Consider the following 19,409-nt stretch of genomic DNA (forward strand, 5'->3'; position numbering starts at 1 on the left):
AGGAGGAGACGGAGGCGTCGGTTGGGTCTGCCAGGTCCGGCCGCGTCCTGGGGTGCCTTCGCAGGCGACTCGGCCCCTCTGCCTTGGTGGGGCGCAGGGAGGTAAGTGCTATGCTTCTCTCTGGGGGGACAAGGACCACCAGAGTATTACCACCCCAAAACCACTCAATATCTTGGCATTCCTCCCCGCAGACACATGCTGTTGAGCCAGGATGATGTTCCTAGCATGTCGTTGGAGGTGGCATCTCCCAGGATGATGCAAACAGTGCTGGAGGAGCACTCACCTCCCCATGAAACGTTGGGTGCCACCACCCACCTCCCCAGGTCCATGTGTTTTAACCCATAACTCTCCTCTTTACACTCATTTAAATAGCTAAGATCATCAAATCCAACCATAAATCCAACACTGCCAAGTCCACCACTAAACCATGTCCCTCAGCACGTCTACACGTTGCCTCCAGAGATGGTGACTCCACCACGTCCCTGGGCAGCCTGATAATCCAGTGCTTGATAACCCTTTTGGTGAAGAAATTCTTCCTCATAACCAATCTAAATCTCACCTGGAGCAACTGGAGGACGTTTCTTCTCATCCTATCACTTGTTCCTTGGTTGAACAGACCGACCCCCACCTCTCTACACCCTCCTTTCAGGTAGTTGGAGAGAGTGAGAAGGTCTCCCCTCAGCCTCCTAAAAACTAAATAACCCCACTTCCCTCAGCCGCTCCTTGATGTCCCTGCTCATTGCAGGGAGGTTGGACCAGATGATCTTTGAAGGTCCCTTCTAACCCAAACCATTCTATGATAAACCCGAGACTGCCCAGATTTACCTGAACGATCAGAGATGGCTCCTTCGGAGTCAAAGTTCAAATTTTCTGAGCTGTCAGCAGTGCCGATGGAGGCTTCGGACTCGAGGGTTTCGTCGTCGGAGGCGCGGGGCTCCAGTGTCAGCATCTCGAACGTCAGCTCCTCCCTGCCAAAAAGCGACCCAGTCCCATTGACCCAATGGGACCAAAAAGGCAGGGAGGAGAACATCAAGAAATCATGGAGTCCTCCAGCTCACCCTACAAGCAGCACATCAACCATATGATGTCAAATAACATCCATACGTAACCTATAGTGGCTTGAACCCCTGGCCAGACTCACTTTTCCTTCTGCAGGTTCTCGATTTGCTCGGTCAGCACTTTCTCCTCCTGCTGCATGGCTGCTTGCTGCTGCTCTGTCACCTCCATCTCCATGGCTTCCTCGCTGCTCATGGTCTCCTCAGGGACATCTGTCACCGAGGGCAAGCGCACAGCAACAGGAGACGTAGGGCTTGGATAGGCACTGCGTCGCACGCGTCCTTTGCCCTAAAGAAAGACAACGGTGTCACCACCGTCAGCCAAGGCAATTTTGGAAACATCTCAGGTGCCAATCACACTGCTTTCCCAAGGAGCGAAGAAGATGGCCCTGGCCGTCGGTCCCCAGTGTGCTGTTGGCAGCTGCACCCAGGACCCTCCAAAATCTCACCCCAGGTTGGGAGAGGTACCAGAAGGACTCAACACATGGGAAGAGTTAGGATGGAGGTGATGAGGATGGAGGTGGTGAGGATGCCGTTGATGGACCAGCTACCAGCTGATGGACCAAGTGCAACTTAGACTTCAAAGCAAGCCCAGCTGGCAGCAGGATGGGTTTCTGCAAAGCCCACAGCCCGTGCGATGGGAAGCTTGACCTGCCAGGTGGCTGTGTTGGCTTTGGGTGGAAACATCACCAGGGCTTTGATTTCAGGGCACCCAGCTCCCGCTTTATCGTTAGATCATGTCTTACATCCTTCCCTTGCCCACCCTGAGCATTGCAAGGGTCTCCACCAACTCCTTCAACAAACGGTAACACATCTAATCACATTGCCCACGCTCGGATCTCGTGTACATGAGTTCTATAAACCAAGGCCACCTCCAATGGTCTATTATAAGACAAATAATGTTAATTAATGTTTGCACCTGCAGTTAAGCGGGGAGATTTAATGCAGCGGTCCCTGCTGAAAAGCTCTGAAGAACCATCTATTTTTTTTAAATATGAAAAACAACGATGGAAAAGGACTCAATCAGGGGTAGTAAGTATGGAGGAATATTATATATGCAGCTGCTTTAACCTTTCGAGGACCAGCTCTATGGATCTGCTCCACAGAGTAGAAGAAAAAGATGGATTTTGAGGGATGAGGGACATCACGGACATCAAAAAGCTTTTATCTTAACCATTAACATCACCAGACACATCACAGCTTCTAAATTCAAGATCCAGAATAGACCAGGACTTAGGAGATGTCAACCAGCCTGAGTCACGCTCATCACTTGCTGCCCTCCTCCTGACAACCATCCTCAGGATGAACCTGCACCTCCTCGCAGCTGAAGAGCTCCTCACAACACAGCTTTTCTCCCTGTAGGGCTAATTAAACTCTGCAGTTGGGGCAGCCCCAGGTCTCTCTGGTTCCCCATGTGCCTGGAGTAGGTTTGCAGGGTAAAAGAGTCTCCATTTTTCCTTTAAAACTGAAATTTACTCAATTTTACCCCTTTCATCTTTTAACATCACACCTCGGAGATCTTCCTCTGCCAGCAAAAACACACCCCAGCATTCTTCTGACAGCACCTTCTCACTTGGGTTCCTGAGCTGAAGCGCAGCTACCTGAATCCTACTAGCCAAGACCCTTGAGATCCCAAAGATCCCACTGGCTCATGGACTTAATGGCATGCTTGTAAAACAGAGTCAGTGGAGCAGAGCTCAAATTTCGCTCTTCTCCATCTCCTGACCCTCATGGATGCTGAAGGATGTGGAGCAACATCATGGGTTGAACCTGGTAGGAAGGGAAAAAAAAACGCATGAGCATATCCAAAAACCTGAGGGTGCTTTTCTCGCCTGTCACCATCTTGCTGGGAACTCAAACGCAAGCTGGAATAGAGTTGGGGAATGCAGGGGTTGCTGGACCCCTCTCAGTTCAAACCTGGGTGTCTTGACCTTGAGTTCAAGGTGGTGGTGGTGCTTCTCCTCCAAGAAGGTGGAGACCTGTGGATGCCTCATTGTCTCTGAGGCATTTGAGATGGGGGTTTTATTCACCATCTTGAGATACAGCAAAGCAGCTTGATGCTGAAACGCATCCTGAGTGAGCAGAAATCGGGGTGGGAAGGGATGAGTCAAGTAAAGCAAAAAAGAGGGAAACACAGAATGGAAAAAGAAAATAAAATAGATAAAAATAAGTAGGAAGGGGAAAAGGGGTGAAAAGCCGTTTTTCGAGGAACTGTGTGCAGGGATGGCCAAGCACCGGCCGTCCCAAACTCTTGCTGCCCAGGGGACCTATAGGAGAAACTGGCCGTGAGGAGCGGCACCCGCTCAGAGACAGGACACGGACAATGGCCGGTGGGACGAGGCTGGAATGAGCGGCGGTGACAGACAACAGAGGGACGCGGCGGCTGGCACAGGGCGCGCTGCAGTGAATACATACCGGGATTGAACTGCGGGTTATGCTCATAAATCTAACTGCAATTAGTACGGGTTTCTGGATTAGAGAGGAGATGAAAAGGAAAGCAGAAGGTTAGAGTGCACATGCCGTCGCCCCTCAAAAAAACCCGTTTTTGTTCATTTTTATGGGTTTTTTTTTTAAACTGAGATGAGTGGGGCAGCTCTGCAGCACCAGCTCCACAACCTCGGGCAGCCCCTGCTTGAAATTTCATCCCCAAAAAAGCAGGAGCAACATGTCCCTGAGGACCACAGTGGGCAGGTCCAAGCAGAGGGGCTGCTTGGCTCCTTAGTCCAAGCTTGGGACGACTGTGCTGTGCCGAGTCTGTCCCTCTCCTGCAGCCCAGCAAGCCAAGCGCAGAGTGCATCTACAGCTCACCAGCCCCCTGGGAAGCATGGAAGCTCGATGAGATGGGTTTGAGGGTCCCAAAAAGGCGGAGCGGGACCAGGGAGAGCCTTTGGGGAGCTCATTTTGAGTTCAGATAATGAAATTGAACATGAAAAAGGATGGTCCAGGTCTGCCATGGGGCAACATCAGGCCAGTCAGTGAAAGGCTTGACTCAACCCAGGACCAAACAAGCTCAAATGAAGTGGAAACGTCGATCAGGAGCATCTAAGCTGGAGTGACCATATTTCCATGGACCGTTCCCACCTCCTCATGCTTTGGTATGACCTTGCAAAGACGAGGAGCCACCACAGATCTGAGGGTCCTTGTCCTAGGGAAGATGGCGTGGGAGGTTGCGAGGGGTTTGGGAGGTTGCAAGGGGTTTGGGAGGTTGGGATAAGCAGGAGAAGCTCAGGTAGGGTCACTTTGGGGGCAAGGAGGGGACAGGAGGGAACAGAGATGGCTTTGGCATCTCACCATTGATCTGCGGATCAAGGAGAGGCGGCTCTTGGCTTTGTTCTCTGCGAACTCCAGGCTGTTGATGTCCTTGAGACGAGCCTTGTACTTGTTCATCTGCTCGATGACGATTAATTCTACGCAACTAAAGAGGAAAAAAACCCAAAAGAAGACAAAACAGGAGGAAGAAATTACTTGAGCTGAGCTGTTCATGTCTTGCTCAAAGATCTGCCCTGCTGGAAAGGCACAGAAGGAGAAAGGTCCAGCTGGAAACACAAGAGTAGGAGAAATTCCCACTAAAAAGCGTGATAATGGGATATGGGTGGATCAAGGAACTCAGACTGGAGAAATTAAAGACTGTCAAGGATCCCACTGGAGAAACTCCTCTCCTTGAAGAAAGGTCAAGGAAATAGAAACTTGGGAAAGGCAGGTTGCTTCCAAGCCACAAATTTAGACTCGCTTGCATGCAGTAATGCTGCAGCAAGGTCACTTTAGCTGACTTTTTAATGCTGTCAGGAGTGTATCTGGGGATAAAAATGATCCTTTCCACGTAATAAAATTAGAGGCTGTGCTAAAGCTCAAGTCTAAGGGAGAAACTACAAAGAAATCCCATAGGATGAGCGCTCACACCAGCTGGGTGTCAAAACACATTCTGGTCTTCAACAATTTTAAGATATACGGGAGGTAAAACCACCTCTTTCAGAAGCCCAGCTCTTCACTGGATGGTTTTCATTATTATCATTGTCTCTGTTATCTATATTTCAATCTATTTAGTACGAGCCAGACCGAATTTGGGCAAGCACTTCACTTTTTCTCTGCAAAATCTTTGCAGTTACAGCAAATAGCGTAAAGAAATCTAAGTACGCAATATTAATATTGCTGCAGCGGAAAGAAGCTCACCTCCTCAAATAAAAAAGACAAAATTAAGTAAGAATAAAGATCTGCTTGCCATAAATGGGATTAACTATAAAACCACGTCAGCACAAGCTCCACCTTTTCCTACTGAGGTGTGCTGAGATGTTTCCCTCAACTAGTAAATTGATCTGCTCTTGTGGATGTTCCATCGCTTAAAAATCCCCGTTCAACAATCTCTTGAGGATTGAGAGAATATGAAATATCTTCAAGAAGATGCATTTAATACATGTTTATAACTTCCATGCTAAACCTCTATTCTTGAGCAATTTAACCATACTAAGGGTGTGAGTAGTGACATGGCAATAGCTATGGAGCTGGATCACCCAGCACCATGTTCTTACGTGGTTGTTTTACTGATGTCCTGAACGCTCTGCAGCGGGTCTGTGGTATCGGGGCAGCGGAGGATACAGGGAGCAAAGACGATAGCCAAGGCATTAGCTGACATTCGATTGGTCTCTTCTTGGAGGGCAATCCTGAAAAAAAATAGGGATTAAGAGAGAAGTCAGAGGTGAAGGCACCTTCACCGCACCTCTTCCACATGGCCATGGATGAACAGATGAGATGACACTTCTAAAGTGCTATCTTGCTCTGCCAGCAAGTGCATTGCTCTGCCCTCGTCTTTGCTCTGCTCAATGGAGAAAGCCAAACATGAAGACATCTCAGGTGTTCCAAAGGTAGGCAAACCAGCGTTTTCCACCCAAACAACCTGTCCCTACAGTGGCAAGAGGCACCATGGACCCACAGGCACCATTAGCAACCAAAACGCTGAGGAGATTGCTCATCAATATGAGCATCATTTGGAGAAAAAGCTCTGGGGCCACCTCCTGGGAGACATGATGGACCTGAAAGCTCTTCCCTTTCCTTTGCCCACCTGCTTTGGGCTCAGCTATCTCAGTGCTAAAGGATGTCTGAGCATCCTTGTTGCCTGAAGCTGCCTTCGCCCAACATACCTCACCAGGTGGAAGATGAGACGCTCCAAGGTGCTGAGATGGGTGCGGGAGAGTTGATCAATGACCGAATACACTCCCCGCACTGTCTCCTTCCTCTCCTGGAGGCCTGCAGAGAAAGCACCAGTGGTTAGGGGTGGCTTCTACTTTTTCCTTGTACTTAAAATGATACCTTCTTACTGCTTGCTTATTTTTACTACTTAAAAGACAGATTTTCTGGCTAACATTTTGGGCTGAAATCTGCAACGATGCAAACATATGCCGCCAATGTAAGACCTTTATGGCCAAAAAATCAGACTTTGAAATGGGGTGAAAATGATTTGGCAAAACCAGTTGATTTGGGCCCAAGAATAAATAAAGAGTTTGGCACTAAAAGTGGCCACTGTTTCCATCAACAGGATAGTGAAGGAGGTTCCTTACCCATCGCCCGCAGAAACTCCTCGTAGAGCTCGAAGGTCATGAGAGGGTTGGGTAGATCTCGGAGCCACTGCTTGAAGACGCTGGCGATAACATGGATGTTGTAGTCATCTAAATTCACATTATCGATGTCTGCATTCGACAGCGGATTAGGGAGAAAGAATAAAAACAACAGGCAACGATCAATATGAAGCCATAAGTGAAGCCAGCATATGGAGAAGCTACTCTAGGATAGAAAATGTTCACGTGCTACCCCAAAACCACACTGTGTTCAATGTCAAGAAATCCATCACCTAATTTCAGCTCCATGTCTTAAAATCTGCATTTTCCAGGTCAGGTAACTTTAGGTGGGACCAGGATTTCTAAGGAAGTGTTTTCCCTCAACTAGAATGACTTTTTTCATGCACCACACCCAAAAAAAGCACAAGTCAGTGACTTGAGAAAAGATTTTGGTTAGAGACATGAAAGTATCTCTTGCGTTTTCACATCCCGTGGTCAAGGAAGGCAGGACTGCTCCCTTGTCTCACCCCGATGAAGTGTTCCACCTTCCTCACATCCAATCCTGCTGTTGCAGAGATTTTTTCTCTCTGTGTGGCTATGGGTTTTTTTTCCCATCCTTTTACCTGTATCGAGTCCTTGCCGCAGCTCCTTGATCTTGTTGGTGGACCCTGATTTTCTATAAATGCCCTCTGTGTACAGCCCATGCATTTCAATGTAGTTGATAAGCTTTTCCACCAGCACCGGCACCGCTCGCTCCTCACTGGTCAACCGGGAGAGCTCCACGCCAAATTGCCGAGACGAGAGCTCGGGGTCATACTGAAGAGGAAAAGGGAAAAAAAGGGTTAAAAATCCTTTCTTTAGGAAGCAATGCTGGTGCAGCACTCAGATCCAACTGCTATTCAAACTTCTTCAGGTCATCCAGGCAACCTGCAAGTCTAATGAAGCCACATGTGAAGGAGGACAGGACAGCCAGCAATGTCCACCTTGTAATGCTAGATCAGTCTCTGGGCATGCACCTGAAGTCATAAAAGTCTGAATTTTCCTTCTTTAACCACCTCATCTGTGGTTATATTCTCAGCCTGGTAGAGTCAACACAACTGGGCATGGTCCTCCTCCACCTCTTGTTGCTCTGGCATCATCTCTGGGTATGATTTCACTGCCCAAAGAGGATGCACAAAGCAGAACAGGTAAATCTGAGTCTCGTGTACATAACTTGGATCAACTGACAGCATTGGAAATTACAAAATGTCTGTGAACAAACATGATGTCAAAATAAGTGCATGGAAAACCCATCTCCATCTGTCAGGAAAGACCCTTTTGCCAGCTGCAAACGTTCACTGGAGATTTGATGTTTGACAAATTCAAATGTGAAGAAAATCCTCCCGAATGGGAGATTATGGGTGGCAAAAGTCAAAAGACCTAATAAAATCTTGACACAAATGCCTAGCCCCAGCAAAAGGAAAATGGGAGGGCACATGCTGCAATCCAATCATGAGCTAGATGGGGGTGACCATGACATAGGTCACAGTTCCCCTTACAACCACTCCTGCATCTTTGTTTTTCCTATCCAATGTCATCCTTTCATCAATCTTGTCAACCTTATGAGATGATGTGGGGAAGATGTACATACTTTTTCATGTTCTAGGGAAAAAGCTACCCCAGGAACATCTGGTCTCAGCTACTGATTGAAATTCCTCACTTGCTGTTCAACCAGGCTGCTTGGCTGCTAAAACCATCAGCAAATGGGATCCCACAAAACCCATGTGCTACTTAAGTCAAGTAGCTCCAAGATGAGGACCAAGCATGGGTGAAAGCAATTCTAACAAGGCTAACAGTGACAAAATCAACAGTTGCCAGAAAATAAAGATCTCTTTCTCAAAGCGTAATAGATGGTCTGCAGCTCCCTGTTGCTGAAAACTACCCTAAAAGTGTTAACCCACCAAGGACAGACAAGCCAGGGCCTTCTTAGAGAAAGACCTCCAACTGCCCAAGTGGAAAGCCACCATGGAGACACTGTGAACTCCCTTCCTTGGGTACAGCACAAAAACTTCCTTGTGCAGAGAAATCCCAAGAAACGAGAAGGCTTCAAGCATCTCTGAGCTCCTCTGAAAAAAAATCGTCAGAGATCCCATTGGACTTCTCAGATCTGTAGAGCAGGAACTCATATGAAATGTTTCCAGGTCTTGCAGAAATACTGCCAGAAAGGGAAAAAACGTAGCAAAAATACTATAGCAAAGCAAATATATTCAAATATGGGTATATTCAATGTAGATATTCAGGCCATTTCTTGGGAAAAATGTAATCACACAGTTTTACAGAGGCTGTACGATTATGGAGGTTGCTCCATAAGCTTTATCAGCCCAGGGAGCTGATAAAGCTTTGCGCACATTATTATTCTGGCTATATTAGAATTTTTTGGGGCTCAAAATAAACTTTAAAAAACTCACAAACCACCAAATCTTGCTGATTCATTGCTAGCCAGAGTGACATGCTGCATTCATTCACTGTCCTCCATACCCTTAAACCTGGCAAATATTTAATTCCCCTCGAAGGAGGATGCTGAGTCCTTGAGCATCCTCCACCCACCCTTCCTCACCCAATATTTTCATATTATTCCTTGGAAAAAACGTGATCATTGTCCATACCCTTAAACCTGGCAAATAATATTTAATTCCCCTCTAAGGAGGACTCTGAGTCTTTGAGCATCCTCCACCCACCCTTCCTCACCCAGCTGTAAGGCCACCGCTGTTTGGGGACTGCGCTGTGAGCCTGAGCAGGGACCAGCGGGGTTAACAATAACCCATATTTCCAAGAATAACCCCACATTTCCAAGTCCTTACAAGCTATAAAATGAGGCAGCTTTCTATTATTCAGCATGGTCACAGAGCAGGGAACTTCACTGCAGCTGGTGGACAAGAAGCTGAACATGAGCCGGCAATGTGCGCTCACAGCCCAGAAGCCAATAACTGTATCCAGAGCAGCATGGGCAGCAGGTCCGGCCAGTGGGGTTAAGAATAAATTAATTAAAATCACATTTTCCCACTCCTTGAAAAACCAGCCTCATCTCGAAAGCAAAGTGCAGAGCAGTGCCTTTTAGTCCTTAAAAATATGCATTTACCTGGTCCCAGTGTCCTTCCTCCAAGCTGCTCTCAGGAGCTGCAGCAGCTGGGACCATAACAGGATATTGCTGGTAGAGTCTTGTAGTTAGAAAATTACAGAAAATTAGGTGCTTTTGGCAAACATATTGAAGCAGGTCTTTTTTAATGAGAATATCCCTCTAAACTTGGTGGGGTTTTTTTCAGGTTTACCTTTGGAAACCAGCTGTCTTTTTGTCTTCCAGAATACACGAGAGCCTGGATTACTTGGAGGGCAGAGCTACGGTCTTTCACTCCCATTACCTCTCTGCGTGGGCGAGCGCTGGCGTGAGAGAGAAGCCATCAGTGATTCTGGGCCACTTTGTCCTGCCACCTGCCTGCCTGCAAGAAGGTCAGGGGAAAAAAAAAACAAAACACCAAACATTGGGGTTTGGCTCCCCTGGGGGTTCCTCCATGAGTGCAGCCTTTTGGGGGTGCAAACCAGAACTTCCAGTTACTTCTGCTCTAGGTGGAGGAAATTTCCTTCTGCTGAGAGCGATTCTTCCTCCCTGGAAGCAGAGGATCCTCCCTCTGTTATATTCTCCATCTATTATCATCAAATCACAGAACTACAGACTGGTTTGGGTTGGAAGGGACCTTCAAGATGATCTTTAAGGTCCCTGCCAACCCAAACCACTCTCTGATTGTACAATGATTCTATGATCTGCTGCATGACTGGGCAGACATGTAGCAATGCATCACTGTGTTATTCCCAAAATACATGCAAACACCAAAGCACTGATTGCAGAGACATTCAGTGATCTCCAGTCCAAGCTCCTGCTCAAGGGAGGGTTATTGCCACCATTATATCAATTTCTGTGCCTGTAAATATTTTTATATTTTTATTTACAAGCCTGAGATTGCTGTCTGAAAGGTATTTAATGAAGGAAAAGGAATGAGAGACATTTACCTTTTTGGAGCACTTGGTTGTGGTTTTAAGACAGCACTTCTTGTGACAAGCATATTTACATACTGCAACAAAGAAAATAGTATTTAATAACCCAAAAAGTCAAATTGCTGGAGAAATATAATTGATATGAATTAAGTAGCTCTTTGCAGGTCAAAAGCCTGTTGAATTTTCAGTTCACAAGGGCCAAGTCTGTATTAGATCCTCTTGAACAAAAAAAAAAAGAAGCCTTTAATTTTAGAGGTCCCATATGTAAGTCCCTGAAACATTAAAAAATATCCCTTATAGATGAACTTGGAAAATAATCCATGAGTCACTCTGAGCTACAAGACTTAGATGTCCTCAAAGAAGTTTGAAATAGCACCTAATTTGTATTCTTCCCGCACTGGACAGCAGCCCGAAATACCCCAGATTTGATATTTTCAACATAATCAAAGATATATTGGAAAAAACAAAGTGATGGATTGGTCCTCCTCCATTTTCCTGATCTCTCCAAAAACCCAGGTGCCTGGAGGTCAATTGGGCTGAGCCAAATGAATTTGCCAGGGTCATGAGACCCACAGGTATCCTATGGTCTGAAGCTGTAGGATACATTCACCATCCCTGACTCTCTACCGTCCTTCTTACTGTGACACTTAAGTATTGTTTGACCTTATGGGATGACTGTAGGACCCTATGGGATAAGATGTGATAACGCAAAGCTCCCATGCACAAAACGAACCATACCATGAGGACTGGAAGGACTGCTGGGATGGACTTACTAGCTGACTTCAAAAACCCTTAGGATCTGCCCCAGGAGCTCTTCTAATGTGAAAAAACTCATATTATTTGAGAGTGGGGTTGCAGGAAACAGCAGCAAATATCTTTCAGAGCCCCAAAACTTATCCTTGTGATTCAGGCACATGGAAAAAGGGCAAAGAGAGCGTGCTTACATTTACAAACAGAAGCTCTGTCCATTATCCAGATCAAGGAGGAACAATATTCACAGTAGGTGGGGATGCTGTACTGGGTTGCCTTAAAAATGTGACCATTGTGCTCTTCCACCTGCAACAAAAAAGATTGGGTGGTGAGAAAAAGGAGATGGGTGAAGAATTTGCTGCAAAATGAGGAGATGAAAACAGTCAGCTGTCCAACTTTTAGCTGTTATTTGCCATTTTTGTTTCTTTTTCAGTCCAACCACCCTGTAGGCAACCAAAACAGACATCCAGCCAGTACGGGAATCAGTCATGCAAGCAGGTTAGAAGCTGTGGTTGACTAATGTTAGTTGGCCAATCTTTCCATGTTAAGAAGGTCTTCAATGCATCCATGGCCCCTTTTTGCTCTGCATCTGCATCCTTCCTAGTACTATCATATCCTTTAGGAAAAAAGGAGACACAATCTTCTACACCTCTGATATTAGAGATGTAAAACATGCACTGTAAGTTTCTGCAGAAACCCAAAAAAACACTTTCTGTTTTGCTCTCAGTTCTTCTATAATAACTCCTGACATCACATGTCCTGTCTTGACTGATGTGGGATGTATTTTTAGAGGACAACCTACAACGATCCTTGATCAAGCAAATCAAATCCACCTCGTCCATCTTTCTAGCACATCCTTTCACGGCTGCACATTCATTATGGTGCGATGTTCAGACCCCAGCATGGGACACGTCATGAGCAGGTCTCTTATCACCCATCATTCTGGCCACAAGCACATTAATTTTTTAATGCGCAGGCACAGAGTGCTCAACTCACCACATCTGCTTCCTTTTTTCTTCTCTTTTTTCGTTCTGTTTTTGGCACCTGGTAATAGAAAGAGATTTAAGCGGGCAATTTCCTCAAGTAAAGCATACAGAGGGCCGGCATCTAACTTTGCCCACCACCACTTTCCAGTCTCATCCTCCTGCAGCCCTGGGAGGGTCACTTTAGAAAACACTTCTAGAGATCACCCCATTTTCAGAAATCCTCTGGACAACTGCCCCATCTTCATCTCAGAGTTGGGATGAGCTGCTCTACCTCCAAGTCCAGCATTAGTGACCTAAAGCTCTCCCATCTCATGCAAGACACTCAAGGAGGACATGGCATATCACTGAAGCTGGAGCTAATGCTCAGAAGAAAACCTGCCTGGAGAGGAACCTGGGGAGGACTCAAAGCAGACGAGCCAGAAGATGGATTATTTGTTCAATAAACAGCACCTCCCAAGCCCAGCCTGAGACCCCACAGTTGTCCTTGCGGACAATAAGAAGCAGAAAGGAAGGAGCTGAGGTTTGAGAAAGGGACATTGCAAGCTTTGACTGCTTTCAAAACTGTAGCTAGACCCTGAGGACAACTACTGCCCATGTCCTCTTCTGCAACCCAACTGATGGTTGAGTGTGTGGTCACCTGGGAAGAAGTCAAGAGACGAGGAAAGCATCTCCCTCTTTCACTTTCCCTCAAAGACTGGGAAAAAAAACCCCCAAAACTAAAAAGGAAGCACTAGGAGCTGCCTTTCTAACCAGCAGCTTTGTCATGGAGACATCTACATGTTGGCATTGGCCAAAGCCTGGCTCAGCCCAGATGTGAACCGGGGTTTGCTGAGCCCATTGAAACACAACCAGTGAATCACACTTTGCTTGCTGGCTTATGTTGTCCACCTCACCTTAAAGCAGAGAAGAAGACAACAGAGGTTCCCATGTGTTTACAGAGAGCATGACCCTGCAGAAAGACAGTTCTCAAATCTTCAAGGGGCTTAAGAAAAGTGCTGATTACCTTCACGGCGGTGTAGTCCAGGGGCTTGTACTCTATCATATATTCATCCAGGAAGACTTTGAAGGTATTGACCCAGACTTTAACTGGAGACTCACTCCAGTCTCTCTGCTCAAGCCTCATGGTCTTCTCCAGAATCTGCTCAAATAAGGCGTACAGGTCCTTATAACGGATGCTTTTCCCATCATCCATCTTTGAAGGAAACAAAAGCAAAAAGAAAAGGGATTTTTATACGTCTCCGACTGAGCATTCTGCTCGAGAATTATCTCAGCCTGACTGCTTTCCAGACACTCAGGGAAAGCCCAAGTCTGATTAAAAGAAGGAAAAAAGGATCAAAGAATTGTTTTGTGACCTTTGGGGGGATGACTTCTCAGAGCACAGAGCAGGAGGATGTTAAATGCCAGCTCAAGTCTTAGAGGGAATTTTTTGTACAATCTGGGCAATAAAATGTTTTTTTTTTTTATCACTGTGATCACTAAGCCATAGCGGTCAGTGCTCAGATTCAGAAGTAGCAGAAGAGCAGAGCTCCGAATCGCTGAGGTGTCCACCTCTCACAAATTTAACACAAAGGTTTCCAGGAACTTTGGGTGGGAAATAGGAGTTTATTGACTTACTGTCATCCCCCATTTGACTGGGAGCAAGCTGTAATGAGGAGACCAGAAATCTTCACTCAAGGAGGAAGAGTTTAATTCAAATTTACAGCTCATGGGACTGAATACAAAGGAAGAGCATCCTTCCTTTGGGATAAGTAGACCAGGAATAGAAGGCTTGGCAATGTGTCCACCACCAGAAGGACTCAGATCATCTAATTTCTCCTGGAGGTGGATGTTCTCACTCACCATCCAGTCACTTACCGCCAATGCCGAGGAGTAAAAGCTGAAGATGTTTTGTCGGAATTCCTTCAGTGCTTTCTTGAACACGACATCCACCAGCGTGTCCTTCTTGCTGTCCTCGTTATCCAGTTCATTCATCTGGGAAACCAAAGGGGTTTATGCACCCATGTGACTTGTGCTGTGGCAGAGCACCATGTGAGATGAAGCAGCACTAACAAGTAGCTGCTCCACCATGGGCAGACAATGTTAATTGTGATTACAAGGTGGTTTCTCCTGCATGCAAACTCAGAAACGCAAGCACTTCCCTGCAACTTTCAACTCCTGCCCTCCTGGGTCACCCATTTCTGATGCCACCAGGGGCAATGGAAGCACTGAAGCTGCTATGCCCATGCAGAATGACCACACAGTGCATGTACAATGTGCCCATCTTTTCTCCCAAGCCTGCCCTGATGCATGCTGTGCACCCTTAGATGAATTATTAGTATCGCTACTGCAGCCCCCAGGATAATTTTGGCTTTGTTGCTTCCATCTGCTCTTCAAGCTCTTTGATGATTTAGCTGCAGCAGTGAGGACAGTTGCCCAGGGCAGTGGTGGAGTCCCCATCCCTGGAGGGATTGAAGAGTCGTGTAGACATAGTGCTGAGGGACATGGGTTAGTGGGGGTCTTGTCAGTGTTGGGTTAATGATTGGACTCAACGACCCTAAAGGTCTTTTCCAATCGAGGCAATTCTGGGATTCTGTGACAGAAGTTACCTTTTTCAAGAGAAACTCATCCATGCTCTTCAAGTCGCTAGCACTGGTTATGATCTGCAGCGAGTCGTTCTGCCACTGCACGGGTTCCAGAGCCACGTTGCTGATCTTGACGCTGCGCTTGCGTTTCACTTTGGGAGAGGGCTCCTTGTTCTCCTTAAATTCTCGACGGTAGATACCAGACAGCTCAGGACTCCGTGGAGGGGTCAGGTGGTGAGGACCCAACTCTACGAGTGATAATTACAAAGGGGGAAAAGATTGAAGAGCAGACAAAAAATAGTTCTGCCACTAAAATAGGGAGATGGGCATCAGAATAAACCTGCAGAGGAGAAAAGCATTATGTGGTGCTCGTAGGAAGATTAAATGTCATTTCTCCTTTGGTTATTTCCTCCATCAAGAGGGGAAACATCTGTCCATGTCCAGATGGCTGCCAGGAGGATTAGCAACATGGAATTCCTCAAGACTCGTTTTGGATCCCACCCCCTAACCTGCTGGCCACCATTTGGGATTGACAACATCCATGAATTCAAAAGATGTGCACCAGCATGGACATTCAGCTTGTGCAGCTTCCCAACTCGTTTTCCCACACCATCATACACACTACTCCCACTTACAGATACCCTAACCCTGTAGATAAGCCAACCTCCCTTGGTTCCATATCTTTACCCAAGCCCCTATATATTGGGCTACTCTTGGTTGCAGCCTAAAGCCAGATTTACACTAGCTTCTCCTTCTGCCATGAGAGCAAACACAGCTTCTCTGCTCCTTAAAACACCAGCACCATGCCACCCCACCACTTACCTTCACCAAGCTGCAAGCCCGAAATCACCTCCCTGACAGGGGCTTCTTGCTCTGCGTACAGCTCTAGCAGCTCAGACTGGGTAGCAAGCTTCTCCCGTGAGGTCTTCTTCTCCCCTTGTTTTCCCTTCACCCAGAACCTCATTTTGGCTCGTTGAGGCCTAGAAATAAGTTGTAGAAAGAGGTTAGAAGGTTAAATAGTTTTAGTTAGAAGGAAAGTGTCCTTCTAACCAAAACTACCCCAAATCTCCCAGACTTTCATGGAGTTTGAGGAGTTCAATCCATAAAACTTCTACCAGAGAAACCAAGCTATGCATCCTTAGGAAAGGCAAGAAACTCAAGTTTCATGTGTGTAATTGGGTGGTTTGGGAGGGGACGTCTGGCCCGTATCATCAAAATTTTATCGTGGTATGAGCAGGACGCTTATTCTAATTGGGCATGGCCATGGTCATGTAGGAAAGGTGGAATGAGTAACTCATGTACTAGCTTTGGCTGGTGGAGCTCCAAAGGAGCTGAGGTGGTTCAGCAAAGTGATAGAGAACAAGAAGGACATAGGAAGGACTCATGTCCCATCTCCGGCGATGTTTCTTACCTCCCGTCCAGAGCCAGGCTCTTCTGTGTGGCCGTCAGCTTCCCGATCTCCCCCTGAGACATGGTTTTGTGCAGTTTCATTTGGCCTTCCCCAGAGGCAAATCGCTGCACTGTCTATAATGATTCCAAGCACAAAGTGTTTAAAAATGAGACAGCTCTTGGGATGCCAGCTGATTATTTTTCCCTCATAAAAATTAGATATTTAATCTGTTACATCTTTATTTCTATTTGCCTACAGGTGAAAACCTACAGTGGTGCTGAGCTGCCTATAACTAGAGAAATATTTTAACGACTCCTAAAAAAGAAAAGTATTTCCCTTGCTCCAACTCTACATCGAGGTCCAACCCTCTTTCTCCTTGAGTAATCAGTGATGAAAATCAGTGTGCACCAAGCCATGGGTCCTCATCACTTGGCCTACACAACTCCTTCACCATCTGGTCTGGGCAGCCCAGTTCCCCATCCTAGAAGAGCCATGTTAGCCATGACAAAGTGATTTGCAGTGTTCCTAGCATCGATGGAACCTTCAACCACATAGATCGGTACCAGAAGTTTCCTCCTCTAACTCTTGTTGAGGATTTTACAGAAAAGGAGACAAAAGTTTTCGTGCCAAGGACATGTCAAAATGAATCCTTTAGAAATAAGAGATTTTGCAGCTTTAATAGAAAGGATCTCCACTTTCACCACCATTTAAAATATCCTGGGATCATTTTTAAGGATGAAATGAATTTGCAGTAATTCAACCTAACAGGATTCCATGAAATATCCTAGAAATAGTCTTGCTGTATTTTAAAATTATAATTTTTGTTCTTTTTTTCCAATTGCAGCTGTGATTTCAGTGTTGGACTGCTGGAGGAGATTTTTGGCTTGAGGAAAGCAGGGAATCAGGTTGTATGAATTTGGGAGATGATGGTCAAATATCTCCTGTAGCTTTTCCATCAGCTAAGTGTCTCAGCTGAACACACTGTGTTTTTAAGCATTTCTTTTTCTTCTATTAAAAATATTTCAAATAAAATTATATAAAATATGGGCTGCAGGGGAGTCACATTTACTTTATTTACTCTTCTTCAATGTTTTATTTTTCACCCCTGGATTAATCTCTCTACCAGCCAGAAGATGGCAGCACATAAGGCAAAATTGCCGCCAGGAAAGGGAAAAAAAGCCTAAACCATCAAAGGGTTTCTTGTTCCCGTTGCTATTACATTTAGGTGATGTTCACACATAAATTGTGGATGGATACAGGTTAAAAAGAAGCCCTCAGAACCCATAAAAGTGATTTCCATCCAGCCCAAACTTACTACTTGCTTTTAAAAATTACCTATTAAAATATGTGCCCCCATGATATAGTTTTGTTCTTGAGCAACTTCAACCTTTTAATCACTTTCAGTGCTTTGTTTGTTGGTTGGGGTTTTTTTGTTTTTTGTTTTTTTTTTAATGTATTTTGTGGGGGCATTTAAAGCACATTGACATGTGCTGACCATGGCAGGCAGGCTAAGAGGATCACTGGAGAAATGCAGATGTTGCTCTATAGGATACTGCGTACGTTTCTTTTTTAACTATATATCGTAACTACTGTACAAACAGATCTAGTATACAGATTTTGGAGTACAGCAAAGCAAGTGAAACCTCTGGCTTGCACAGAAGACTTTGAGTCAAAACCATCTGTAATGCACTTTTTAAACAAAATTGGAAGAAGGATTTTCTACCATTACTACCTCTCTGCTCTGCCTCAATTCTTGACCTACTATCGTTCTGCATTTCCTATGCTACCACAGCAACCTTTCCAGTTTCTGAAAGTAAGGACTTAAAGGCATTTTTGGCTTGAGATCCTTCTGTTTGAGGGACTCGTCCAAGAAGTTCTCAAGAGGAAGGTCCCCAGCTGCATGGGAAATCTTCTCAAATGCCAAGACAAGCCTGTGGCAGAAAATCCCTGGGGCAGGGAACACCACAAAGCACCAGGTGCAAGCAACCAGCAATAGCCAGGTGGTCTGGAGTTGTCCCCTGGATGACAAGGGGATCAAATATTTTTCCTCTGAAAGAACAACCTGTATTTCACTCACCCGTGCTAGCAAGAGATTAACTATGGCCAAGTGACTCGTCTCAGCAGGCAGCAGTGCTACGTGCTGCATTGAAGAGCTTCCTAAAATGCAATGCTCCCTCTGAATGACTTAGGACAAGAGATCTTCTTTCATTGCTGGCTCTTCAGGCGTGCTTGGGATCAGCTGGTGACAGATACTTGGACTGATGTTTGTCAGTTTGTGGCGTTAGTATGGAGGTTGGAGCAAAAGGACTGCTTTGTTATCCAGGTCCCTCTCTCTAAGAGTATTCAGGAGGTATTTCTAGTGTGGTTTCTCTAACCAAAGCTTTCCATTTATCTGCTGTAGGAAAGCTCTCCAGGCTTAGATGCAAAACAAAAGGGGTATTAATATGTGCTGACCACAGCCAGGAGCTATTCCTCCCACTGTACTTGCCTCACCGCAAGGTACATTAATTCTCAGCTATACACTAGCCAAAAAACTCGAGCAACCTTTGAGGGCTTAGTCTTGTCAGGAAGCCCTACAGCATTAAAGGCACCTTGAAATCAACTGTGCCTTCAGCAGCCACATTATATACTGGTGCACCTTGGGTTTCACCTCTGGCTGAAGATGCTCTTGGTCTTTGCTGCTTTGGGATACCATAGACATAGGTCAGGAGCATCCATTTCTGGTGGACCTCTACTTACCAGCTGGTGATACACAACCATTGACTTGACGGTCAAGAAACCAATGGGCAAAACAGGCAGGTTCACACCAGTGCAGCTGGTGAGCCATCACATGCTCAGCTTCACAAGGTCACGCTTGATCTCCCTTTCATGGATCCAGCAGCCCTTGTCTGCTGAGCAGCACATCAAAAGAGGCTTTTTTGGAAAGTCATAGCCAGGGGTAGAAACCATATGAATAAGCTATTCAATAGCGCAGAAACCAGCCTGTGCGTGATGGCTGCCTGACTTGTCCTCATGTGAACATCACAAGACACAATGAATACATCTACATAGGCATCCACCTACTTGAGCTTGTACCCAAACCAACATGC

At 45.9% G+C, this 19,409-nt stretch overlaps 1 protein-coding gene across 1 annotated transcript in view; it reads right to left on the reverse strand.

Annotated features, from left to right (window-relative positions):
* The window catches only part of MYO9A (myosin IXA), a gene marked incomplete at its 5' end in the record, with an annotated part of 29,148 nt that overhangs the window by 353 nt on the left and 9,386 nt on the right, over positions 1–19,409 (reverse strand). Inside the window, 18 exons of the mRNA XM_029084548.1 lie at positions 1–120; positions 826–968; positions 1,142–1,344; positions 3,471–3,524; positions 4,347–4,470; positions 5,582–5,713; positions 6,191–6,296; positions 6,608–6,736; positions 7,228–7,420; positions 10,649–10,710; positions 11,578–11,689; positions 12,380–12,427; positions 13,373–13,561; positions 14,224–14,340; positions 14,955–15,178; positions 15,440–15,442; positions 15,753–15,910; positions 16,342–16,454. The exon at positions 1–120 is cut by the window's left edge and continues 353 nt beyond it. Coding sequence (XP_028940381.1) covers positions 1–120; positions 826–968; positions 1,142–1,344; positions 3,471–3,524; positions 4,347–4,470; positions 5,582–5,713; positions 6,191–6,296; positions 6,608–6,736; positions 7,228–7,420; positions 10,649–10,710; positions 11,578–11,689; positions 12,380–12,427; positions 13,373–13,561; positions 14,224–14,340; positions 14,955–15,178; positions 15,440–15,442; positions 15,753–15,910; positions 16,342–16,454 — 2,230 coding nt within the window. The remainder of the gene's footprint in view (positions 121–825; positions 969–1,141; positions 1,345–3,470; positions 3,525–4,346; positions 4,471–5,581; positions 5,714–6,190; positions 6,297–6,607; positions 6,737–7,227; positions 7,421–10,648; positions 10,711–11,577; positions 11,690–12,379; positions 12,428–13,372; positions 13,562–14,223; positions 14,341–14,954; positions 15,179–15,439; positions 15,443–15,752; positions 15,911–16,341; positions 16,455–19,409) is intronic.

Source organism: Antrostomus carolinensis, unplaced genomic scaffold (assembly GCF_000700745.2).
Source record: "Antrostomus carolinensis isolate BGI_N321 unplaced genomic scaffold, ASM70074v2 scaffold2084, whole genome shotgun sequence".
NCBI lineage: Eukaryota > Metazoa > Chordata > Aves > Caprimulgiformes > Caprimulgidae > Antrostomus > Antrostomus carolinensis.